Source organism: Hemiscyllium ocellatum, chromosome 13 (genome assembly GCF_020745735.1).
Source record: "Hemiscyllium ocellatum isolate sHemOce1 chromosome 13, sHemOce1.pat.X.cur, whole genome shotgun sequence".
Lineage (NCBI taxonomy): Eukaryota > Metazoa > Chordata > Chondrichthyes > Orectolobiformes > Hemiscylliidae > Hemiscyllium > Hemiscyllium ocellatum.
This window is the reverse complement of record NC_083413.1, coordinates 28,883,450-28,910,407: the sequence shown is the minus strand read 5'-3', so window position 1 is coordinate 28,910,407 and position 26,958 is coordinate 28,883,450. Positions and strand designations below refer to the sequence as shown.

At 38.0% G+C, this 26,958-nt stretch overlaps 1 protein-coding gene across 2 annotated transcripts in view; it reads left to right on the top strand.

Annotated features, from left to right (window-relative positions):
- Positions 1 to 26,343, top strand: part of anos1b (anosmin 1b) — a 151,783-nt gene extending 125,440 nt beyond the window's left edge. For both annotated transcript variants that reach the window (XM_060834677.1, XM_060834678.1), the window contains exons 8-14: positions 2,457 to 2,592; positions 3,650 to 3,805; positions 6,257 to 6,351; positions 17,818 to 17,989; positions 19,624 to 19,862; positions 22,557 to 22,699; positions 23,077 to 26,343. In XM_060834677.1, coding sequence (XP_060690660.1) covers positions 2,457 to 2,592; positions 3,650 to 3,805; positions 6,257 to 6,351; positions 17,818 to 17,989; positions 19,624 to 19,862; positions 22,557 to 22,697 — 939 coding nt within the window. In that variant the 3' untranslated portion in view covers positions 22,698 to 22,699; positions 23,077 to 26,343. The remainder of the gene's footprint in view (positions 1 to 2,456; positions 2,593 to 3,649; positions 3,806 to 6,256; positions 6,352 to 17,817; positions 17,990 to 19,623; positions 19,863 to 22,556; positions 22,700 to 23,076) is intronic.
- The last annotated feature ends 615 nt before the right edge of the window (positions 26,344 to 26,958 follow it).

The following is a 26,958-nucleotide window of genomic DNA, read 5'->3' as shown; positions in this document are numbered from 1 at the left end:
GAGCCAGATGTATGTTAGCACCTCAATATTATAATTCCATTTGGCAATCTTGCCTTTTACCCTTCAGTCTTATTCACTGCATTCCATTCCAGTCACATACAAGCACAGTAGCCCTGATATAGACCTCATTACTTTCTCCCTTACTCCAACACAAAGACAGGTAGGAAAGTAAATTGTAAAGCGGACATAAGGATGCTACGAAGAGTTAATTGAATGTACATGATTCTGGCAAAATGGAGTACAATCTGGAAAAATCCAAAATGTCTGCTATTGTCTAAATGGAAGAGATTGCAGAGTTCTGAGGTGCAGGGGGATCTAGAAATCCTACTATATGAATCACAAAGGGTTTGAATGCAGATACAGCAAATAGTTAAGAAAATTAAAATAATGCTTTCATTTATTTCTAAGGAATTGGATAATCAAATGAGCAGGATATGTAAGGCACTGTTGAGTCAATATCATGCACAGTATGGACCTCCTATTTACGGAAAGATGCAAATGTGTTGTAAACAGTCCAGAAAGGGATTACTAGGCTAATACACAGAATAGTATGTCTTGTGAGGAAAGTTTGGACAGGCTAATCTTGATTCTACTGAGGTTTGAAAGAATAAAAGGTGGCTTGTTTGAAACATGTAAAATTCTGACAAGGTAAATTTGGAGGTGATTTTTCCTATAGCAGGAAAATCTAAATCTATGGATTGTTGTTTAAAAATAAGGGGTCACTCATTTAAAACAGAGCTGAGATGAAATATTTTCTCAGAGAGTTGTGAATCTTTGGAAATCTCTGCCTCAAGTGGACTAATCAGATCAGCCACAATATTAATGATTGGCAGAATAGGTTCAAGGGGACAAGTGGTTCTCTTCTGCTCCTGCTATCTACATTTTTATACTTCGTTTTTATCTCTCAACTTCTCTCTGCTCCTTTCTTTGCATAACTAATACGGTAATAGCTTGTATTTGAAATTCATCATTCCATTTGATTCAGTGTTTCCACCATTCCCATTCTCCTGCACTGTTCTAAATTCTTTCTTCACATCTCTTTCGGTCGAGAGATGAAAGGTGATTGGAGAGAAGGATTGAGTAATGGAAAGCCTTAGAAACATTGGATTGAATTTCTATGTCCCAGTGGATTTCATTAACAGAAGCAGGATGGCACAGAATTTCATGCCATCAGCCAATGTACTATTTTCTGGAATTCTGGATCATTTTCCTGGAGCTAGGATGGTGTGGGGCAGGAGTCAGGAGTCTATACAGCTGAGACTGTTTGAAGGTCTGTTGAGGAATATTGTCAGAAGCCAATGGCCAATTTTCAAGTTGCCCTCCAGGCACCCAGTGGCCATCCCTATCTGCCTAACTTCAGCTGCAGCCACAAGCAGCTGACTACTCCACAATGGTGACTGGCTACTCATCTATTTTTATTTTAAACTCCAAAATGTCGAAAGAGGGAATCTCAAAATAGATGCCCCCTCTCTCTTTTCCTTAGCTGAAAAGGCAGCCTTATTCTTCTTCAGAACTGGAGAGACTTAGTGTTTGTCTTCCAGCATAAATAACTTGTCTGCCCCACTTAACTATTGAACTCTGGCCACAATGGTTGATTTAGGAAAAGTCACGCCCAGGGAACTCTTTCGCCCACAATGCAGACTTGCAACTGTGAGTTAACCCTAACAAGGGGAACCTGAAACCCATAGAATTCTTCCCATAGAAAGAAGTAAGTGAGAGGTGGAGATCATGTCTGTCTCAGTCCTACGTAAGACCTATCCAACTAATCCCACTCTCCTTTGCCCATTTTCCTTGCAAGGATCCATCCAATCCCCTTTTGAAATTACTATTGAATCTTCTTCCACCATCACAACTTGTGCCAAGTTGCATTCATTGAAGTAAGTAATGTATTACATCTGAATTTAGTCAGAATTACCTTGTGTAACTTGGTGTTTTTGACCATAAAATAATATGGTTCAGGCAATGGCAAGTTCACAACTGACAAAAATAGATGATTTCTACCACAAGTCCAACTTGAATTCTGCCTTTCCAATACAATGAAGGTTTGGAGGTAAGGTGATTGACAATTGATAACGTACTAACTTAGGACTTAAAAGCATAAAGGATTCTGGAAAAAGAACTTTGCAGATTGATCTTTAAGCATGGGTATTTGGTACCATGTAAAACTGAATTATCTGAATGGAGGAAGAATGGGGAGTAGGTAAGCAAATTAAATGTGATTTCACACTTAATCCCGGTGTATCTCTTTGCATATTGAGTGTTGCTTTTGCAGTTTTTTAAAATTATTGTCTAAATTATCCTGTCTCCTGACCCGTGAGAATGGGGTTCAGTAGAGAAATCAACCGAAGTACTGTTAAACATCAGAAACTCGGTAGCATTCAAGAAATTTCCTTTGCATTCATAAAGATAATGTTCTAAACAGTTAATAACATTTCAGTTATGCATTTCTTTTATAGGACAAGCATGAAGTTGAGATTGAAGGTTTGCAACCAAACACACAATATCTGGTACAAATGCAGGCAGTGGCTAATTGGGGACAAAAACGCTTAAAGAGCAGCAAAACTTTGCTCATTTTTAATACCCCTTCCACAGGTAAGAGCAATGAAACCATGTCTGTTATTGATAACACTTATTAGGGAGAGAACTGAATCCTTTCTGTTTCTCTGTAATGCTTCTAATACAGCTGGAACAGATATTAAAAGTTGAGTCTCAGAAAGTATTGTCTATTTTCCAATCTCCTCCTCTGTGGGAAAATACATCTTTATTCAGCTCTGCCCCAGCTTAATCATAGATGGAGTGGCCGAGACCAAAATCTGAAGAAGGGCTACACCTGAAACATCAACTTCTCCACCTCCTGATGCGGCCTGCCTTGCTGTGTTCTTCCAGCCTTCTGTCTGTCTACCAGAATCTCACTCACATACTAACTTATGGACAGATATACATGTTTTTCCACTGGATAGTGCAGTAGTACTCCACAGGGTCACAAAATGCTACAAAGTTTGGGTCCACAAAACCACCCCTGTTCCTTCCTGATACATTTCATGCCTGCCAATAATAGCTGTTTTAGTTGCTGAGTGACAGTGAAAGTGAACTTGATTAATTCCACATCTCTTCATAGATATATACAGGTATTTGCAAAACACAGGTTCACAACACCTTTATTGGTTTGAAGCAAGCAGCTTCCTATTACCTAATCTTTAACTTGGCAGAGCTAGAATATATAATTGTAGTATAAACATTTTGGAGTTGATGAATGTGTGATCACATTAGTGACCTGTAATTGTTGCAGCATTCAGCAACTGAAGTATGAGAAGCTTTTGAATCTGAAACATCTGGTTTAAGTGTGAGGTATGGAGGGTGAACTCAAGAAAGGGGAATTTGGCCAAGAAAGTACAAAGAGATTTTGAACTGTGTCATGTTTTCTGATCTATTCCACAGGTCAAACGTTTATGTCTGAGGGTCCTGTAAATATGCTGTATGGGGGATGGGGAGAAATGATGTTTAAAATAACTCTGAACAATGCTTGAAATGCAAGCCATTTTCTAACAGTTGCAACATTTTATTTAAATATTTCAAATGCTTGCACAAATCAATGTTTGGAAGAGGAGAATGGGAAGAATTTGCTTTTGATTAGTGTTCCTTTATCTAGACATCCAAACGAATCATGGCAGTGCTTCAGATGCAGTGTCCAATGAGCTTCCACCTCTTGATGAGATATTTGACATTCAAAGTCTGGAGGCAGCAGTCCCCTATTTCCATGGTAACCAGTTACAAGTTAAAGTACATTGGAAGAAAGCAAAAGAAGGTATGATAGTCAACAAAGTTTTCACTGTAATGTATTTTTGTAATCTAGTCCTCGGAAGCAGAAATTGTATTTGTTTGAATATAACAACTCAGTTTGTTTTTCTATTTTATATGTGAAACATTAGAAACAGTTAGTAATATTCACTTGAATTGGAATTTAATAAATGGTTGCATCTAAATTTATGAAACATAACAGCCATGATCTCAGACGTTTTATAGCTGAGAGGTAGTTTAGTTTTGTACAAAGATATATAGATATGTTAGAGTGCCATCGCATTCCTACACTTGATATTTGTGAATCATTTTCAAAAAGTCCTAATGAAGTTAAAATTTGACCTTCTGATCACATGGCTCTATAATCAATCATCTACCTACTGGATCTGACATCCCATTTTTCTCGTGTTGTGCTTTACAACTATTAGCGGGACAGGAGCAGCGATTTTATAAAGTTCTACTAAAATAATATTATAGATTAGTACAGAGGATTCTGAGTGGTGCTGCAAATTAATAATAATGTCAATGGTGGAATTATACAATAAATTGATAGGTCTGGAATTCATACTGTTTAATTTATCTATACTGTGTCTTTCCACTTAATTTATAGCTATGCTTAGCACAGTAACAATTCCAAATGGCTTCTGCTGACTGCCTTTTGGAAAATATCTGTCTTTCTGGGGATGGATGATGATCTCAGAGATTGGAGATTTGAGGACATGTTGCTTGCTGTTGGGTTTCAATCTCTGATAATCTTTAAACCTCATTTCATAAGATGATACATCATTCAAAATCTTTTTTTATGTTCAGTTATAGTGCAGGAAATGTGAATGACGGACTGAAATTCCCCAGGTTAGAGGAAAGTTTTTTTGTTCACTGTTGAGGACACAATGTTAGAGCTGTGAAAAGTCTGTATAATGTCAGGCAAGTGCTTTGCAGATCAGGCAGGGATCTCCAAGTGTAATATGGTTGTATTGGGGATTCAAGGGCAGCACAATTTTTGAACCAGAAGTAATCAAGTTAGTGCCATTGTTGAAATTGTCTGGTGTGTCGTTGTTGGTCATTCAATAATAATTCTCCATGTAGAATCCACCTAACAAAGATAATTGGTGGCGTTTTTGGCGTGTTTATTAGTTTATTGAACCAACCAAACTTCCAGGTCAATGTGTAAAACATTACAAAATCACAATAAATTCAATTTGACAGTCTAACCTGATCGACACATTCTTTTACTGTGTTTTGTTTTCAGTCTGTTAGATGGATCATAGCCAAGGTTTTCAATTTTATCATTGAGTAGCCCACAATTCCCCATCTGGTCCCAATCACATCCTGATTCTTGGTGGTATTCTATTCAAGAAATGAAGCAGCAATACCAAAATTTTTTTTTAACTTTTTTTTAACCTGAGGTCTGCAGTTAACTAACGATCTTCCCTGCCATGCAGATTGAATATGATAAACTCTGATACCGTAAACCACAAAAAGAGTAATAATTTTGCACTTGCTGTGCTTTTGAATCAGGTCATGTGGTGGAGCATACATGGGTAATTTTCACCTGCAAAAGTCAAAGCATCCTATCCAATTTTCAATTATTCAGTTTCTAAATCCCCAAGTTGTACTCCAATTAGTCCATTACAGGTACCTCCACATCTGATTACTGATTTGTAAGATTCGCCTGTATAGCTAAAAGATTTAGTTTGGAATTTTAGGATAAACTGCTATCCTGAATCAGGAATGAAATACAGGCTATAGTTGCAGAAGATGGGTATTTACCATTGGGAATTTTGTTTGCCTTCAAATTCATGAAAATCAAATTAACAAACGTTATAATGTTCTTCTGCAGTGTCAAGAAGTTAAAAATCCTGCCAGTTTGTGTACACTCTTAGCTCATTTTAGTGAATTGGACTCTAAAGTGATATTACCAGAGGAATCAGTTTTAATATCAAAAGAGGGTTTGAAATGAATAATGTTTCATGATTCCTCTTTTGTTTCAGTGCAGTGTGGCTTCCAGAGTGCATCAGTGCAGATGTGGTAAGGAATGTCAACATTCAGATTGGCAGTTTAATTCTTGACAGTTCATTTAAAGAAAAAGGTGGTGAGACCACCCAGGTAGAAACGCATTCCTTGAGGTTTGCCCTTGTGTGAAGCCACACTTTTAAAAAAATTTACTGTGCATTTTTTAAAAGCTTGTTATTTGAATTATTTTAATGCCAATGGACAATATTGTTCCCTAACATAAACAGATCAGGCGGAAAGTGAAGTAGGCCGTATTGCATGTCAGCACGAACAGCTCAATATACTAGTTAGTGAACAGAGTGCAGTGTGCAATTAGTTGTGTAAGCTATTTATCATCTTATTCTGGTAACCACCTGAGACCACATTAAAAAGAACAGAACAAGATGGTTGTAAATATTTGCAACGATGTGTCTGTAATGTAATTATTTTTCCTTTGTTCCACCAGAAAGTCTTAAGGATCACAATCTCTACCTATTAACATGGGTACCAGAATCCTGTGCCAAGAACAATTCACAAATACAGCGACATGCAACTGTAAAGGTTAGAAATGAATCTGCTTAGTTTCTAAGTAATGTAAAAATAGACTGTAAGACATTTTTAAAAAATATATTTATTCAAATAAATGTTTTTATTAAAACCATATTGTCTCATCAGTACTTAACTTCATATTAAATGAGTTAGATTTGCAACATCGATCTCCACATACTTCATTTGTTACAAAAACATTTTTAGAACCAAATAACATTTCAAAAGGAATCTTGTGTCTTATGTAGTTTCTGATTGGCTTAATTATGTATTTTACATTGATTTAAACATGTTTATTTTGCACCAGAGAAAACAAAACATTCATTTATGATTACAACAGGAAATTTTGAAAACATAATGGGAAGTACTTTCCCACTTTAAGACTAAGTACAGAAGTGGAAAGTTCAGAATAGGGAATCCACAGCCTATTAAGATACGAATGTCTGTTGGATCTTCTAGTAATCAGACAGCTGCAGAACCTGATAGTAGCATAACAGAGACCGTGGCTACTGCTGATACAATACAACACTGTCGTGGACTCTCAGGATGGAGGAACAACCATGTGAAAGTCAAGTGTTGTTTGCAGAGTGGAGGCCACTGGGAGAATGGCAAAGGAGTGGTCAGATGGGCAGATGGGGTGGTGCTTGGTAGCCACTGACCTGCCCCAAGTAGGATCCCTTGAATGTGTACAGATGAGTGAAAGTTGAACGCCAACTCCACCCCAACACACACACACACACACACACACACACACAAACCAATAACCTACTTTCACTGGTTCACCAGACAGATAGGCTAGCTCTTTCTCACCCCACACACCCCAGTGCTGAAATAATTGTAGATCAGGTGCGATAAGGTCCCTAAGTTAATTTAGCAGTTTATGTCGATGGATCTTGGGTTTTCCCATCCAGAACTTAATTTGGGCAAAGTCTAGAGATGATGAGATTCTCATGCACCACATCCTGAATAATTGTTCACTTCCACCTCTAGTCCTGATGCCTTTCAAGCATGAAAGATTCTGTCCATCATTTGTGAAGAGAGAAACAGTGTGAATGTAATTTATAAAAATGTTCTATCTAAACAGAGTACTGCATTTGATTAGATTAGATTACGTACAGTGTGGAAACAGCCCTTCAGCCCAACAAGTCCACACCGACCCGCCGAAGCGCAACCCATCCAGACCCATTCCCCTACATTTACCCCTTCACCTAACACTACAGAAAGAATTTCTGAAACATACAGCATAACTTTGGCCAATATACTAAATAATAATGTCCTTTTATTCCTTTAGTCAATGTTTCACTGACATGTTACCTGCAAAATAAAACTGAGGCTAGAATAGTTCAGGATCTGGATTTATGCCATTTTGATTTCCATTTCTCCCCATTACACAGGCTTGACTGAGAGTTCAGACCAATAAAAACATTAGCTCAACAATGCATCTTTTTCACAAGTGAAGTGAATTGTTAATTTTGCTTGATTGACAATTTCAAGGTTTCTAATATGTTGTTATTTCTTCAATCGTTTTTGTTAATGTCTGAGTTTATTTGAACCAAGTTAATAGGTGTGAAGTATTTAAAGCTTCAGTTGTTGATGCCTTAATGATCTAATTGAAGCTTTTATGGCTTATCCAAAGAGCCATTTTTTTTTTCTCAACAGGAGTCTTGTGAATTAGTGATTTTTGTTTTTGCTGAGAAGAGTGCACATGGCATTGTTATATAGCTCACTGGTTCTGTTCATAGTGGAGGGTGGTTGATGTGGTTCCACTTTTCAAGAAGGATGGTAGACATGAACCAGAATATTTCAGACCTGTGAGTCTCACATCAGTAGTAGGGGATCTATTGGAGAGAATTCTGAAGGAGAGAATTAATATCTACTTGGAAAGACCTGGGTTAATTAGAGATAGTCAGCAGGGAGATCATGCCTAACACATTTGTTAGAATTTTTCAAAAACTTGATCAAGTGTGTGATTGAGGAAAGTTCAGTTGATGTAGTTTATATGAATTTTAGCAAAGCTTTTGACATGAGAGATTGACTGAGAAATTTAAAGCACATGGAATTCATGAAAACTTGGTGTGATGGATCAGAAACTGGCGTCATAATACAAAGGGTAATAGTAGAAGGCTGCTTGAGTGACTGGAGCCTAGTGTCCGGCAGTGTACTACAAGGATCGGTACTGGGACCCTTATTGTTTGTTAAATAGATGGGAATATGAAGCAAGTGTGGAAATGACATCAAGATTGATAGAGTGGTTAATAGTGAAGAGATGGTTGTACATTATAGGAAGATATAGATGGTTGGTCAGTTGGACAGAGCAGGGGCAGATGGTATTTAACCCTAATAAATGTGAGGTGATGCAGTTTGGAAGAAGAAATAAGATGGGGGAGTGTTTAATGAATGGCAAGACGCTGGATAGCTTATAGGAACGGAAGGATCTTGGAGTAATTATTCACAGATCCTTGAAATCGTCAAAGTATATGAATAGGATAGTTAAGAAGGCATGTGGGACACTTGCTTTCATCAGTCATGGCATAGAGTATAAGAGCGAGGAGTCATTTTTGGAGTCATACAGAACATTAGTTAGGCTTCAGGTGGAGCACTGTGTACAGTTTGGTCACCTCACTGCAGGAAGGATTGTGATAGCACTAGAGGAGGTTCACCAGGATGGAGCAATTAAGCTATAAGCTGAAGCTAGATAGGCTTGCATTGTTTTCTTTATAGCAGACATGACTGAGGTGAATAAAATTACGAGAGTTATGGATAGGGTGAGTAGGGAGCATCTGTTCCCTTTGGTTGAGGAGTTAATCACAAGGGGCCATAGTTTTAGGGTAAGTGCCAGGAGATTCAGAGGAAATTTGAGAAAAAAACTTTTTCACTCAGAGGATGGTGGGAGTCTGGGAAGGTAGTGGAGACTAGAAATATTACTACCTTTAAAACATATTTGGATGAGCACTTGAAATATAACATTCAAGGAAATGGGACAAATGCAGGAAATTGGAATTGGCATGTCTTTAGTGATAGTTACTGTCAGTGCATACTTGATGGGCCTAAGGGTCTTTCAGTGCTGTATGACTCTCTGACTCTGTGACTTGCTTGCATATGAATTGTGAAAGTTGCGAATACACTTGTGATAATGAGTATAATTTTCTTTCAGCATTTTAATTAAAAGTTACTTTACACATGATTTGGAGGAGCCAGTATTGGACTGAGGTGAACTAAGTTAAAAATCACACAACATCAGGTTATAGTCCAACAGGTTTATTTGGAAGCACTTCTTCAGGTGATGGAGAAGCAATGCGTTGAAAGCTAGTGCTTCCAAATAAACCTATCGGACTCTAACCTGATGTTGTGTGCTTTTTAACTTTTATTTTACAAAGCATCTTCAGCCAATGTAGAAATAGACGAAGTAAAATCTATTTTAGTTGTGGTTTTCCCATGTAGAGTATTGTGACTGACCCTTCAATAAATTCCAGTACAAATGTTTAGTTGGAATTCAATCAATCCCTATTTGTCTCATCTAGTTGACCTTCTCTTTCTTTTCCCCTGAATGTTTTGCCTATGAATCAAGGTGTAATATTTCTTCTGAAGACAAGTATCATTAAATGTCAATCTATTTGACAGATTGCATCAAGGGAAAAAAGTCCCTTGAATTATGAGGGTTCTCATAATTTATTGGCAGAAATGTGGGAAACACCAGAATTTTTAGAAAAATAGTAGTTAATTTTGCTTTGCAGTGTTTTGAACGTTGTGTAGGGGTAGTTCCTGGTTGGATATTTATCAAAAGCATTGGTTTTTTTCATGATTTACAATGAAACTGCAGGCAGTAATGTTACTTATATAATATGTTTGAAGTTGGCATCTGTTTATAATAAAGTACAGATGAGCTGCCTGTTCGCTGAAACCTATCATACAACATGATTTAACAAACATGGGATAAGCATCAATCATTCTCATGCTGACAGAGGAGTTAGTGAACTGGTGAAGTAAATTATTTATTAATGCTGGTCACTGGCTTCAATGTTAAGTGAAAAATGCCACTTTTTCCAATTGTATTCTTCTGCCACATATACAGGCAAACTGCCATATTGTTTTTGAGGTTGAGGAGATAGCATGTATATTATTGGTCCCATCGAGCTTCTAAATAATATTAACAGTTTGCTGAGATAAGGAAAATATTGAGTAGAATCCTGTAAGGGCCTAGACAATGTGGGCTGTGATCAAAAATGTGGCAGATTCACACGAGAGGTCCAGCGAGGTCTATCTTGATATCAGGAGCAACCCACTGCATCTTTTATACAATTGCTGAATGTCAAGGCAAGATTCTTATGAGGAGGGTATGTGCTGCCTATTGAGGAGGATTGTTGCTCAATGATAACCGTATTAACTACACATCACATCTCACTAATATGCAGCTTCTTATCTTATCATATCTAATCCACGGAGCAAAGTAGATGTATTGAACTGTTCAGATGCAAATTAGAGCATGAACCTGGTCACTTAAGTTCATTGCTTGCTCCAAAGAACCTCAATGTTGGACACCAGGCAAGAATATCTAAGAGAATGGCCCATGGCCAGGTGCACCACACTTCCACGGGCATTGGCATCTGATGTTTGCCAGCCTGTAGTAATTCTTTTGGCATGTCTCCAACCTACTTAAAGTATGCTTCTGCACTTCAATGCTGCACCTCAGGAAACAATGGCAACTACTATTGCAATACTGTGGCAAGGGCACTGTGCACTCAGGTAACACAGCCAAATCATCGTATGGACCAGACTGCATATCTGGGCTCTTTGCTGTTATAGTGCTCATTCACTTTGAGGAGAAAGTGAGGTCTGCAGATGCTGGAGTATCAGAGCTGAAAATGTGTTGCTGGAAAAGCGCAGCAGGTCAGGCAGCATCCAAGGAACAGGAAATTCGACGTTTCAGGCATAAGCCTGATGAAGGGCTTATGCCTGAAACGTCGAATTTCCTGTTCCTTGGATGCTGCCTGACCTGCTGCGCTTTTCCAGCAACACATTTTCAGCTCATTCACTTTGAGCCTGTCTGGATGCCCACAGCATCCTGGCATGCATTGCCTTAATGCCATGCCTTATCTCTGCTTTTATGCTTTGCCTTCTCAGCCAGAGATGCCAGAGAGTCAAGTCAACAGAGATAGCTTTCGGTCGTGAGTTCTGGCACATTAAGCCAAGGGCAGACCTCCAGTAATTTAGCTGCTTGGAACCGTCAAAGTCAGGATGCTCCCAGTTAAGGGGTGACGAGCTGACTGTCAGGGCAGTCCACCACCCCTCTTGACTCTTTCCTGCCTCTTGGAAGGAGAGACAAGTATTAAGGCAAATGGAAGATTGTAGAACAGATGTTTTGGTGCAAATGGTGGGGTGGGGGAGGGGCGAGTGTCACATGCAAGTGGATGGGCAGTACAAGAAGCTGTCAGTGTTTGAAGTGAGTGAGAGTCAGTTGGGAAATGTTGCAAGCAGTTGTGAGAGTGGTAGATCATGCGCCTTGGTGGGAGGTTGATACAGTTCCAAAAATTGAGTGAGTGTGAGGTATTGAAGAGAAGATGGTGGTACTTACATGAGAAGAATGCAGAAGGACATTGACCCACTTACATTGCTGGGCTTTCCTCCAGACAGCAGAGACTGCACTGACCTGGGTGACAACCTCAGACTACACTGGCATGGTTTGGTGTCATGGCCTCCATTGTCATCCTTTTGAGAGAAGGACATCCCACCTCTGCACCAATTTATCGACTGGGACCTCTTTGCTTTTGCACACAAAGCAGGATGCCAAGCTTTAGTTGTCTGCTACATCTGTCACAAGTGGTGCTGGGCAACTCAGTAGACAAAGTGTCCAGGTGCACATTAACCTTCTGAAGATGGTGCTGCTACCAGGATTGTTGATAATTTGTGTATTTTTTTATTCATTCATGGGACTTGGGCATCGTTGGCTGGTCAGCATTTATTGCCTGTCCCTCCTGCTCCTGAAATGAGTGGCTTGCTAAACCATTTCAGAGGACAGTTGAGAGTCCATCGTCTTGCTATGGGTCTGGAGTCATGTGTAGACAGACCTGTTGTTGGTAGGTTTTCATTAGTGAACCAGATGGGTTTTTCTGACAATTGACAGTAGTTTCATGGCCATCAGATCCTTAATTCCTGATTTTTTAAAACATTTAATTCAAATTCCATTATCTGCCATGGTGGGATTTGAACCTGGGTCCCTAGAGCATTTGCTGAGTGTCCTGGTCTGGCAATAATATCACTAGGCCATCACCTGCCTCATTTGTGAATGAGAACAGTCCATGGTAAGATGGGATTAGAATCTGATGAGAGGCATTCCATAGATGTGGATAAGTAGTTAATGAGGCAAGTTGGACAAGATTGAGTCAAAATCCTGCAACTAACAGCATTGTAGGTTCACCTACAGCAGTCCGAGAAGGTAGCTCACCATCACCTTCTCAAGGGCAACTAGGGACAGACAATAAAATGTTGGCCAGCCAGCAATGCCCACATTCTGTGAGTAAGTGAAAGAAAAGATACAGTGAGTCACCCTGTCAGGTGAGAATCCTTCCAAAAAAACTTGATGAAATGGACGCTAAGCCAAAAGAACTTAAGATTTAGCCCCACAAGAAATACTTATTTAAAAAAACACCGCAATGACTTCATCTTGCCATGAGCCTGCAAAACAATTGCCTTCATTGCTCAGACCTTTGAGTATAGGAGTTGGGACATCATGTTGAGATTGTGCAGGAGTTTGGTGAGGCCTCTTCTGGAGTATTGTGTGTATTTCTGGTCGCCTTGTTATGGGAAGGTGGAGAGGGTTGAGAAAAGATTTACCAGGATGTTGCTGGGAATGGAAGGTTATAAAAATAGGCTGGGATTTTTTTTCATTGGAGCAGAGAAATTTGAGAGGTGACCTTTATAGAGGTTTATAAAATCATCTGTTTGCTGCGCTTTTCCAGCAACACATTTTTCAGCTCTTTATAAAATCATGATAAACATATACAAGGTGAATAACAAGGGTCTTATCTCCAGAGTGGGGCGACATATTTTTAAAGTGAGAGAAGATTTTAAAAGGCTATACGGGGCAACTTTTTTTACACTTAGAATAGTTCATGAACTGCCAGAGGAAGTGGCAGATGCAAGTGCAGATGGAATATTTAAAAGATATTTGGATGAGTAAATGAATAGGAAAGGTTTGGAGGGATATGGGCCAAATTAAGGTAAGTGGAACTAGTTTAATTTGGAAACATAGTCGGTGTAGGCTAATTGGACCGAATTGTCTGTTTCCATGCTGTAAGGTACCATGAAGATATATTCAACACCCTCATCTAACTCGTCAGTATTTATTGAAGACATGTTTCAAACTCTGCCCCAAGTTAAAGTGAGTCTTTCCACTGGCAGTCAGCTCATCATACCAAACTTTCAGCTACTTGCTTTCTTCTCCCTGACCTGCAAAAGCATTTTTCAGCCATTCTTGTTTTTTTTTAAAAAAAGTTGAACTTTTAATTCATATCACTTCCATTTCATAAGGGAGTTGCTGAATGGAGCACCAGTAGTTATTGAAATAAGCACACACTGCAGTTTATAACAAGGTCGATGTTAGATATTATCAGTAGGAACAATCCTGAGAATAGGGAACAACGTTAGTGTAAGTAGTCTAGTAGATTTTGAGGGCTTGAAAGTTGATCAGTGATGAAGGAAAATGTTGATAGTTCTAATTGTCATTGCCGATGTGACAATCACAACATGCACAATCGATAAAAGAAACTTATTGTGTGAAGCTAAAAGTGTAGAACTTCGGCTTGTATATCATTTTAATGTATATGATTCATTAAGAATCTTGGGAAAGCCAATATGAGATTAGCAAAGTAAGAATGCACTTCAATAAAAATTACCTAAAGGATCAGTACTTGGACCCCAACTATTCATAATAGAACAGCACAGCACAGGAACAGACCATGATACCATTCTAAACTAATTCCATCTGACTGAACATGGTCCATACCCCTCTATTCCCTGCCTGTCCATGTGTTTGCCTAAATGCCTCTTAAACATTACTAAGGTATCTGCTTCTACTGCCTCCCCTGGTAGTGCATTCCAGGCACTTCACACCCTCTGTGTTTAGAAAAAAACTTGCCTTGCATATCTCCTTTAAACTCTCCCCCTCTCATTCTAAACATATGCCTCTTTGTAGTTGAAATTTCCACCCTGGGAAAATACTATCCACCCTATCCATGTCTCTCAATTTCATATACCTGTATATTTATTAGGTCTCTCCCTTAGCCTTTGACATTCCAGCAAAACCAATCCAATCTCTCCTATTAGCTAATACACTCTAAGCCAGGCTAAACCTCTTTTTCACCCTGTCAGAAGTCTCACATCCTTCCTTTCATGTGGCATCTAGAATCACATACAAAACTCCAAATGAAACCTAACTAAAGTCTGATGCAGTTGCAACATGACTTGTCAAATTTTATACTGAGTACCCTGACCAATTAAGGCAAGCATGCCATATGCCTTCTTTACCACCTTATCCATTTGTGTTGCCAATTTCAAGGAGCTATTGACTTGCACCCCAAGATCCTGTCATATATCAGTGCTCGCAAGGGTCCTGCCATTTACTGTGTACTTTTTTCTTAGTGAGATTTGAGAAGATTTGTAGCTCAGGTTGAGGTCCTGGATGTAGGTTTGCTTGAAGTGAGCTGGAAAGTTCATTTTCAGATGTTTTGTCATCATACTAGGTAAAATCTTCAGTGAGCCTCCGGATGAAACATTGCTGATGATTCCTGCTTTCTATTTATATTTTGGGTTTCTTTGGGTTGGTGGTGACATTTCCTGCAGTGATGTCATTTCCTGTGGTGATGTCATGGCCCATGGTGATGTCCTTTCCTGTTCTTTGTCTCAGGGGGTGGTAAATCGGATCCAAGTCGATGTGTTTGTTGATAGAGTTCTGGTTGGAATGCTGTACTTCTAGGAATTCTCCAGGGTACATGAACATCTACTAGCCACAAAACAACATGACCCTTTCTCACTAATATCCTTACATACAGATGAGGAAGGACACCACTTCAATTGGGACAACACATCCATCTTAGGACCAGCCAAACAGAAACACGCACGAGAATTCCTAGACGCATGACATTCCAACTGGAACTATATCAACAAACACATTGACTTGGACACAATTTATCACCCCCTGAGAAAAAAACAGGAAATGACATCACTGCAAAAATGACATCACCAACCCAAAGAAACCCAAACATATAAATAGAAAGCAGGAATCATCAGCAATGCTTCATCTGGAGGCTTACTGAAGATGTTACTTAGCATGGTAATGAAACATCTGAAAATGAACCTTCCAGCTCAGCGAGCAAACCTGCATCCAGACTTGTCTCTTCTATTTGAGTTCCCAAAATATATCACCTCACACTTGTCTGTAAACTCATTTCTCCATCTAACTTTCCAACTGATCTATATCCTACTATAAACTTTGAAACCTTCCTCAGTATCCACAGCTCCACCAATTTTTGTATCATCTGCAAACTTACTAATCAGATCAGGCACCCTGACTTGCTGTGCTTTTCCAGTGCCACACTTTTTGACTCTGATCTCCAACACCTGCAATCCTCAATTTCTCTGAAGCTTGCTAATCGGACCACCTACATTTTCATTCCCAAATCATTTATATATCTTACAAATACAAGATCCAGCACTGATTCTTTTGGAACACAACTGGTCACAGACAACAACCCTCCACAAATATCATGTTTCTTCCATATCATATCCAAAAAAGCAATTTACAATGGATCACATGTGATTTAATCTTCTGGACCAGTCTACCATGAGGGTCCTTTTTACCAAATGTTTCAGCAAGGTCCATGTAAACTACATCCACCGCCCTACCCTCATCTAGCATCCCTCTGCCACTTCCTCAAAAAGTTCAATTAAATTTGTGGGTCAAGATGTCTGGAGTTTTCTGTGCAGTTTGGTCTCTTTAGTTGAGGAAAGATGTTTTGACTATGGAGGGAGTGCAATCAAGGCTCCCTGATTCCTGGGAATGGCAGGACTGATGTATGAAGTGAGACTGGATCGATTTGGATTATATTCACCGGAGTTTAGAAGAATACTGGGAGGAGGTGGTAAACTCATGGACTCTTATAAAATTCTAACAGGACCAGACGATAAATGCAGTTTCTGATGGCTAGGGAGTCCAGAACCAAGAGTTATAGTAAGGCTACAAAGAACGCCATTTAGTCCTGAGATGAGGAGAAAGATTAGTGAATTTGTGGAATTCTCTGCAAGTAGAAAGTAGCTGTGGTCAAAACATGGAATGTTTCAAGGAAGAGTTAGATATGGTCCTGAAAGCTAAAGGAATCAAAGGGTATAGGAAGAAAGCAGGAGCAGGGTATTGAGTTGGATGATCGGCCATGGTTATAGTAAATGGTGCAGCAGGCTTGACAAACCAAATAACCCGTCCTGCTTCCATTTTCTATATTTATATGTTAATGGTGACCATTTCAGGAATGTTCGGATTTCTACTGGCTTTCCATCCTTTTCCCACCCAATATGTTTAGCTCGCTCTCTTCCTTTACCATCTCCAGCAATATGCTTTATTCAGTAGGAGGATTGGTTGGATGGTACTTCATTTACATTGGTCACTGGTAAAGAGAAAGGGAGATGCTGCAGGTCATTTTTCTGATTTATGTTGGACCCTTCTGCTACTGATACCTTTCCCTGAACTCAAAAACTCGAACTGCCCTGTTTTCCAGCTACAAATCAATAATTTTTTTCCTAATCCCTTCAAAAAAAGACTGCTTTTCACTTTGAAATCTTTTTTATCTGAATCTGTAACCAGGTTAAATTGGTTAGAATAAAATCTAATCTGAAGACATTTTTAATAGTATGAACTTTATAAACTTGTGGTTTGAGTCCAACTACTTTGATTTGATGTCTAAAACACATTTTAAAATAATTTAAAGTAATGGCAATTTCAGTAAGGAATTGTTACTGAAACAGTTTTGAACACATACATTCTTTGCAGTTTATTTGTTGGAAAGAAAAACAATGAAATTTTTAGATAAATTAAATTTGATTATAACAGCTTTGCATTTTTAGATTTTGGAAGTCCTTTAGACTCAACTTATCCTTCATCTCCAAATTTCATAATACAAGTTGTTTTATCATTTGGCGCCTTGCTTAATGCAGACGTTAAACACACAAACTTGGCTCTTTTCCTAGAAAGCTAAATGTCAGTGTAACCTGCAGTTGGGATCATCTATGCATTTAAAATTATTGAAACTAACAATTCATGTATGAGAAACTTAACAATGTAGCCAGAGCAAGGACTGCTTTCTTTTACATTTCCTGTGTTATTGATTACACGTGGTTCAGCTTTATTCATTGCTTCTCTTTGTACCCATTGTTCAATATAACTAGGAAAACAAAGCATTAGTCTTCACCTTGCAACTTATTTACACCCTGCAGGGCACACACTTCGTTATCACTGGTCTTTTATTTGCTTGTGAGTATAAGGTGACTGTGGAACCCATCATTCTCCAAGGGCAGACAAGACAAGCTGTGACCTATGTTACAACTCCTCACTGCAGCAATTCAATTAAAGTCAAAGTTCTGAAACGTCTGCTTTGTGCACGAAATGGTGAGTGGAAGCGAAAAGATTGTGCACCATGATAGTTGTAAGGCATTTTTTTGTCTAAATGTTTTGGTGAAATAGTTTGTTTAATTTTCATTCTTTATCGACTGCATGTAGCAGATTTCAACTTCGAGCATCAACCTTCCACTGTAAAAAATCTTAGGTGAGTTAATGTACCATTTTATGCAGAATCTAAATTCAAACAGTTACAGCAGCTTAATTCCACACATACAGTTTAAAACAGAGATACCATGACACACTTTCCTGTTTTTAGCCCATTGGACAACTAGGGTGTAGCACGGAGAGGAAAATCTATTGTGAGTATTGCACAGTATTAATAAAGCCAGACAGATTTTATGTCTATTTAAATTTCAACCATCCAGGGACAATATATTTGCTTTCTGTGCTGCAACAAGGTGAATTAATATACTCAACCACTGTGACAAGAAAATAACCAGGTTCTGTCTGGTTTAACCAATTCTCAAAGAACCACCTCTCTAATGTGGAACCGATTCACAGTGTTACCAGACCCAGAGCAGAATACAGTCAGTAATCTGAATCACTCCACTTTCATCTTGGTGCACATGTTTTCTAATGTTGCAAATAGAAAAGTTGATCTGACCCATACTGTTATAGGGCGACTTAACGCTATGATTGCATGCTGACTCCTATCAAAAGTAGCCAGCTATATAAACTCTAAGGAGAAGCAAAGAGAATAGGACAAACCACAGGACAAATGGAAACTACTCTTGGCCAACTTTACAACCTATCAAATTGTTACTCAGAGAATACTCTCAAGCAATGTTGATTGTGGTCGTATCCAAATGCACGATAGGTGGATGGTAAATCAGTAAGAGGTGACGTAAGAGATTCAAAGTGAATATATTATCACACATTTCAGCGCAAAGCAGAGCTGTTCAATACCCCAGATTATTACTTTATTCCATTTTAAAATCAGATTCTTCCATTTGTAGAAATTTTGATTTCCTTTGTATTTCTGTTAGTAATTCACCAAATATCGGGGATAATGTCACAGTCCATATCAGATATTGAATGGAGTCAGTGTATGGGATGATTGACAAAAATCTGAAATTACTCTCATTTACTCTTCTAATAGGATCATTTGTTTCACCCAATATTTGATTATTCATATTAAGATGGTGCATTTTGTCAGTTGGAACTATTCAAACAGTTTCAATCTTTGCAAGGACTCTACATTTTTGCCTACGGAGCCTTCAAGGCCTTGCCAACAAACATGAACCACATCAAAATTGCCAACCCATGTGCATTCTGTGCTGCTGATGACAGAACTCAAGATTGATAGCGTTATATGCAGAGTTGTCATACTCTAAGTAAATTAATTCATTAGAGGGGAACAAGGGATAGCCCTGACTGAATGTCATCATGTGGAGATTCAATTGAGACTGTTTATCCATAATGGCATTGTATAGGCATGTTTCTGATAAGCTTCAGTTCATTTTTAAGGATTCTTATTCTTTAAATAAACATTTATTTTGATATACTGTTGAAGATTGTGAAAGTAATGTTAAGATCAATGTAGAAAAATGTGTGTAAATATTTTTGCATTGAGATGACCATGGAAGTAAATGGTACAATTATCTTTTCTATTTTGATACCAGGGCTTCGCCAGATGTCCAGTCAAACTTCAGAAAAGGTCATGTTGAAAGCAGAGAAACTAACTGCTGCCTTTGTTTCTGAAAATGGTTCTGTAAGTGTAGAGTTTCACTGGCAGGTTTCACAGAATCAACCTCATCAATTAATCACCGGGTACCAATTCAACTGGACAGAAATTTCCACTGTTAACAGACCGGTTGTCATACCAGACGTGGTAACTTTCCAAACTCAAGTGTTGCCACCAGTAAGTTAAGAAAAAAATGCTGTGTTCATGTAAATTGTGATGGAGGGAAAAATGCATTCAACTTCTGTATCTACTTGTATATACAAGTTGTTTATCAATAATAGATTTTATTTTCCAAAATGTTGCTTATGGCATACAGGTAAACACTTCAGAAATGGTCTTACTCCCAAAGTCAGTGTGAATTGAGAGAGCATGCAGCCAAAAATGTCATCCCAAGATTCTGTCAAACATGTGCCTTATTCATTATTCTCTGGGAGCTGTGAACATCCATTGGATATCCATTACATTAACTCAAATTCATCTGGCAGTGAAACAGATCTGGGCCATATGCAAGCCCTGGTGAAGTGGGGTGAGAGAGGTAAGCAAGGGTCAGGGCTTTTGGTGTGGAGCAGGCTTAGCAATGCTTTTCCTAGATCTGCATTAAAGCAGGTAAAATCCAAATCAAATTGTTTGGTTTCCTTTCCTGTGCTGGCCTCCAGCAGTCTTTTAAGAACTAGCATTACAGCCATTATAAAATCAAAGTAACTGAGCAGAGATCACACATTTCTGCTGAACTTTCTAACTTGGTCCTAAAACTGTAAAAATTCATGAATTTAATGGACCTATGTCCTGGTCATTAAGTAATTGCCAGTCTCTAGTGTGGCAGTTGGATTATGGGATTTGCTTTGACAACAAATTCCAACACCTAACTTTATTATATCTAACATTCTTAGTGATTCATTCAGTGAACCTTGACCCCATTGTAAAAAGAAAACCATGGAAAGTATACCGAATAATCATTCAAGTAATTGCAGTTGTGAAACTATAGCTATGAAAGAATTTTAAATTCTAGGCATATTTCCACTGAACAAGGATAACTAGGAGGGTTGTTGTTTAAATTATAACAGTCTTAATAGAATGAATAAGGAAAGATTAATTTCTCTGGTTAGGAAGGCAGTGACAAAAAGGTCATTAATTTAATGTTGTCAGAGAATGAGGAGAGTAGTTGGGATAGTTTTCCTTACACAGAGAATCTTCAGGGCAGGAGGTTGCATTACAACATGCAATGGTTTAAGCATAGATTGCTGCTCCTTTAAAAGAAAATTTGAGGCAGCTCATTAGTTAGGCCAAGTTTGGAATAGTGAGTTCAATTCTGGCTTCCCTGTGAGAGGAAAGAAGGTGTGAAACATGAAAGGGTTCAGAAAAGATTTACAAGGAAGTTGCCATGGTTGAAGCTAGATAGAGAGAGGCTGAATAGGCTGGGGCTATTTCCTTGCAGCTGAGGGATGTTCTTATAGAGGTTTATAAAATCATGAGGGGCATGGATAGGGTGAATAGCCACATCTTTTTACCAAGGTAAGAGGGCATAGGTTTAAAGTAACTTTTTGCTGAATCCATCAGATCACCAGAACACTTTCTAAACGTGGATAAACCAAAATTCCACAGTCCTTCCAGAAGCGTTTCTGGAGTAGCTGTTAGTATAAATCACATTTCCTGCATGTTGGGTTCCAATCTGTTTCTCAGCTGAACAAATACCTTGTGGTGAGTGTCGTTGAACGCACGGAATGGACCTGCATGGCCCAACATTGTAAATTATGCTCCAAATCAACCAATCAAGGCTATTTGATGTCACAGTCTGGCCAGTTGGAAAGATTCTGGCACACATGCCACAACCATGCAAGTGCCTTTCCCAGAATTGGTGTTATGCAAACTCACTAAAAGTGAGACTACATACCCCACTTAGAAAGCCTTCAACTTGCATAGTATTGGTTCCAATGGCTCTACAGATCCAAACTGCCTGTCCATTGGTGTGATATGTAAATAGCCCTTAAGGCTGATACCTCTCTACCTGCATCACAAACAGAAGCAGTGGTTGTCTTAATTTGGTAATGAGGCATTAAAGAAGTGCAATTGCATTAAAATCACATTAAAGTGAATTATAGGGGAGGTGGGCACCCACAAATCTCTGTTAAGTGAAGCTTTACCATAGCCCAAGAAGGCCCCATATATTCCAATTTGCCTAAAACACACACTACATTAAAAAAATGCAGTTTTAATCTGACAAAATGTCTTTACTTTTAAACATGAAAGAGCAGTCTGGTTTGGTGCATATTCATTCAGAATGTGGGCAAGATCATTTTGCAGCCATTGCTGCAGGTTTGCCTGTGATTTGTTTATGTTCTAGTGTAAACTAAGTTCTCTCCGTTTGATTGGTGTGATCACATGCCAGGCAAGTGCAAGATTGCCTAATCCAGAGTTACCATTAGGAACTTTAGTTTATCACATGCATTTTTCTTCCGCATTTCCTGTTATGCCAGCAGAAATAGTTGATAAATTTGCCACAACCAGTGTTTCAGATTATCTGAATTTGATTAATTACATTATCACTGTATTGCCCAATTGACTCTTATCAATATACAATAAATCCAGCCAGAATCAAAGTAAAGCAGAGGCTGATTCAATGAGCTTACAATGCTGGAACATTCTTAATTAACTTGCTTCTGTACTCAGGTTTTCTGTTGTAATAGCAAGCTCTAGTGTTTGAAATATGTACTACAAAAGACTTTTAACACATCAGGAAGAAAGATGGAATCACGTCCAGGTCATGAAAGTTTGATGTGTAAACCAGTTGATCCATTTGGCTTGATTACAGATTATTCCTCTTCTGATACCTATGCAATTGCTCATTTGTGATCTAATCTTGTATAATTACAGGATGAGCCCTTTATTACGATCCTCAACCTTAAGCCTCTAACAACTTATCTGATTCAAGTTCAAGTACTGTCTACAACAGGCAAAGGCCCAGCAACTGTCAAAACATTTCAGACTCCACAGGTTTATATTACAGTCTCATAAAGGTTTGTCATATCATTCCAATCAATTCAATATGTTGTATTCTTGTAATGAACGTCATCAAGCGTCGCAGATATTGAGCTGCCAAAATCATCTGTTTCCATATTTTCTCAAAGATGTGTGGAAATACTTCATTTCAGGGGTTGTTGGTCATCTTGTGTATATAACTCAGCCTGAAAACATTGTCCAGCCACTTTGCTCCTCTTAATGTCTTTGAAAATTTATTTTGTTTTATCTGAACTGATCAAAGGCTTTCTGTGCAGTTTCGTTGTGGGGATTGACGTTTGACAGTCAATTCCTGTTTTCTTTCATTGCAGCAGCAAGTATAACTCAAAATGCTACTTTTATATGCTGAGTTAACTTTATTTTTGAACTACCACAGGTGCTAACTAGAACAATTAGTCGAATCTGGTGTCAAGATGGTCACAGCGAGAATGGAATTTAAACAAATCTTGGAATTATCATCACAGTAACCAAAGCTGTTCATGTTCTAACAACTGAGCTATTTATATGACGACTTGGAAGATTGAGCTTTCTGGATTTCCTGCCTCTGCCAGTTTGATTTGTCTTTATGTTATTGAAATGCATAATTGTTTCATATTTTACTAGTTCTTCAATACATATCTTACATTTATAGTTAAATCTTCAGAAATTCCTGGATTGTTATAATTGAGGAAATAGGCTTGTGGCAATCTTGCTTTCCTTAACATTGAAAACAATTTAAAGACAAGCAGAAAACTACTAATTGCAATCTGTGCTCAAAGAGAATGATTTATGGAAACACACTTCATGGAATGAGTAAAAAATTGATAAATGTCCAAACCAAAGGAAAATTCAGTATCAAAGACTAGTAATTGTGCTTACAGAGAGCAGATGTCATAGGTAAGGCTTACAAGAGACGATAATAAATATTTGGAAATTCTTTTACATCCTCTTTTCTGTTAACTAATATCGATCATAAGGCTGTTTTCCTTTTGCATTATCTCACACTCTCCCTCCCTTAGGAAATGAAATCAATTGAGTAATTAAGCACAGGAAGGCACTGGGAGGGGAAATTGCAATTTCTGTCTGAACTTCAATAAAACATATTACATATTAATCCAACATTATATTATACACTGACTAGTTGTAGTTTGTATGTGACATTTCCATTACCACAGCAGAACTGGAATCATAATATTCTACAGGTATTTGATTATCCATCCATACTTTGTTTAGTGTGTTTCAGTCATATTTATAGAGGAAAACAAATGATTAGAAATTTGTAACATCAATAACGCACTAAGAATTATTATTATATATTTTGTCTGTATAGTTGGAACCTTTTTTTGAAAGGAATTAGAACACCAGATTCAATTCAGCATGTTCATTCATTCTCTGCTTGCGTTGAACCTCACTTCAAGAGCATTTTGGAAAATCAGTGTTCTGATATGAACACCTAACAGAGGTCATTCTCACTTTTGTATCCACATCAATACTGGGGAGTAGGTAAGTCTCAAAACGGGAGGAAGTAGCTCAATATTTCACACCTAGTTTTGTGGTTGATGGTGATACATGAAGCCTTGCAAGTATACTCCTCCTCTCTACTTGAGCTGCTATCAAGGATTACCTTTTTATGCCACATCACAACATAATTTCCATTGATCAGCATTGGAACATAGCTGCAAGGTGCTTCAGTCAAATCTCAGACTAACCCTGCATGTTTCAAAACTTCGCTGCTAGATCCATTTAGATGTTGTTCTGCCACTCTGCATGTTTCTCTCAACTGAGTATACCCCAAGAAGGCAAGTGTGCATGCCATTATCAGATTGATATGACAAAATAAATTGTTAATAGTATCTTGATGTAAACAGCCAATGCTAACTTTTGATTTGTCTGTGTTGCCTGCTTTCATATTTTACTAGTTCTTCAATACGTATCTTACTTTTATAGTTAACTCTCCAGAAATTCCTGGATTGTTATAATTGAGGAAACAGACTTGTGGCAATCTTGCTTTCCTTAACATTGAAAACATTTAAAGACAAGCAGAAAACTACTAATTACAATCTGCACTAAAAGAGAATTCAATATGATTTATGGAAACACACTTCATGGAATAAGTAAAAAAATTGATAAATGTCCAAACCAAAGGAAAATTCAGTATCAAAGACTAGTAGTTGTGGTTACAGAAAAGCAGATGTCATTGGTAAGGTTTACAAGTGACAGTACCATGTAGAGCACAATCTGACTGGAGTATTTTTAAATAATTTGCTAACCCAAGGTTTTATCAAACATTTCCATCTCAGCATTATGCCTGCACACCTACCTTTTGGAAGTGAAGTATCACCAGTATTGCACCATAGTCCAACAATTTCACTTCTCTCTTCAGATACAAGAGTGGGGATGCCAATGGCAGGGCAAGAATCACCTATTAGGCAGTATGATTCTTAACCTCAGTTTCCCTCTCCAGGCTCCTGTCACCTGAGAGGATTCCCATTGGCTTCAGTTAGTGCAGAAAGAAAAAAATACTGATATAAAGTCTAAAGAAAACATATATAAGAGCAGGAAAAAAGACACCAAAGGTATAGAGAAATTTACCTTTAACTTCAGTGGGCTTTTTAAAGAATGGATATCCAAAATCCCATTTGTTTCCAGGCTGGAGATTTGGACCTTGGTACATCATGGGTCACAAATGGAGCAGCAGCTTTCTCAAACCCTCATGTATATTTAAGAAAAAAGTCTTACATTTATGTAGTGCCTTTCATGATCTCCAGACACCCTAAAGCTTTATATAGCCAAATACGTATATCTGTGCACTGTTGTAATATAATAATGATACCTTCACTTGGGTACAGTTATAAAATGGAACAGGCCTGACTTTAAGCAGTAGGAGTTCCTCCAGATAAATACACTGTATCTTTAAATTATAGTACACTAAATATTTGTTCCAAATGTAAAATGAGATTGAATTTCCACAGGAATTCTCCAACTCCCTGGAGTAACTGCTGTTTTCCGAGATGGAGAACCCTGTTTACCCATTTTTCCTAATCCGCTTGTTCAGAGATTTTTTTTTAGGAACCTATTTTTCTAATCAACCTCTTCAGCAATGCTATTACTGTACATCACTCTGGAGCATGTGGGTTTCAAACCCAGATCTCTCAGTCAAGAGGAAAAGGACACGTCCTCTGTGCCAGAAGAGGATCTGAGAACTCTGTTTCTCATTTATGAGGTGGAACATGGAAATTGGATCCATTGTGCAATCCTCAACATTATTTTGGAATAAAATAGAAAAATGCTGGAAATAGTCAGCAGGTCAAGCAAGCAATGAAATGACAATTTGTTTTTTCTCTCCACAGAGATTACTGTCTATCTGAGAATTTCCATTTTTTTTATTTCAGATCTTCAGCATTAATATTTTGTTTTTGTGCTACATTGGGTTCATAAACTTGCACATCTTAACATGTAAATCATTTCTGCCTAAATCAACCTTAAAATAATCAGCTAATTAGTTGTTTGGCTAATTAGCTACAAAGTCTCATTTTATGCATCAGTGTTTTCGCTCGGTCCTTTCATTAGATTTGTACCTAACATTGACTTCCATCCTTCTTCAGCAACAATTTTAATAAAATGTTAACAATCACTGAACTTCCTGTAACGCTTAAGCATTTACCTCCCTGTATAATTATCCTTTAAGATCTGATGTAAAACATAAAAATAAAGATTGTGTATTTGTGTGTGTGTGTAATCATATTGGTAGACATGAAATATACTATAGCTGACAATCAATATTATCAAAATAGTAATTCTAAGTATATGGGAGAGAACATTTTGCACTGAGATGAGAAGAAACTTCTTCAGACAATGGTGAGCCCACGGAAATCTCTGCCACAAAAAAATAGTTGAGGCCAAAACATTGAAGGTTTTATGAATGAGATAGTTATAAAATAAACTCTTTTAACCGGCACCTTATGAACTGGCACTCTCGATAAACTGGCAAAAATTATATACCCGAAATACCAGAAGTTTACTTATTATTGCAATCTCCACAATGTCCATACTCAGTTGAGGCTGCGAGTGAGAAGGCCATCTCCTGATAAGTTTTATTTCAGGCTTCATTATTATTCAAGTGACCTATGCTGTAAACAAAGTGTAACAGTGATGTGTATACCCCTGCATTATGTTTCTATTACTGTGTGTGTTTAATATTAATTATGTGGACCTCTTATTAGACCAGAATATTTGATTAACTGCCATAGTCCTGGTCCCATAGGTGGCAGTCAATAAA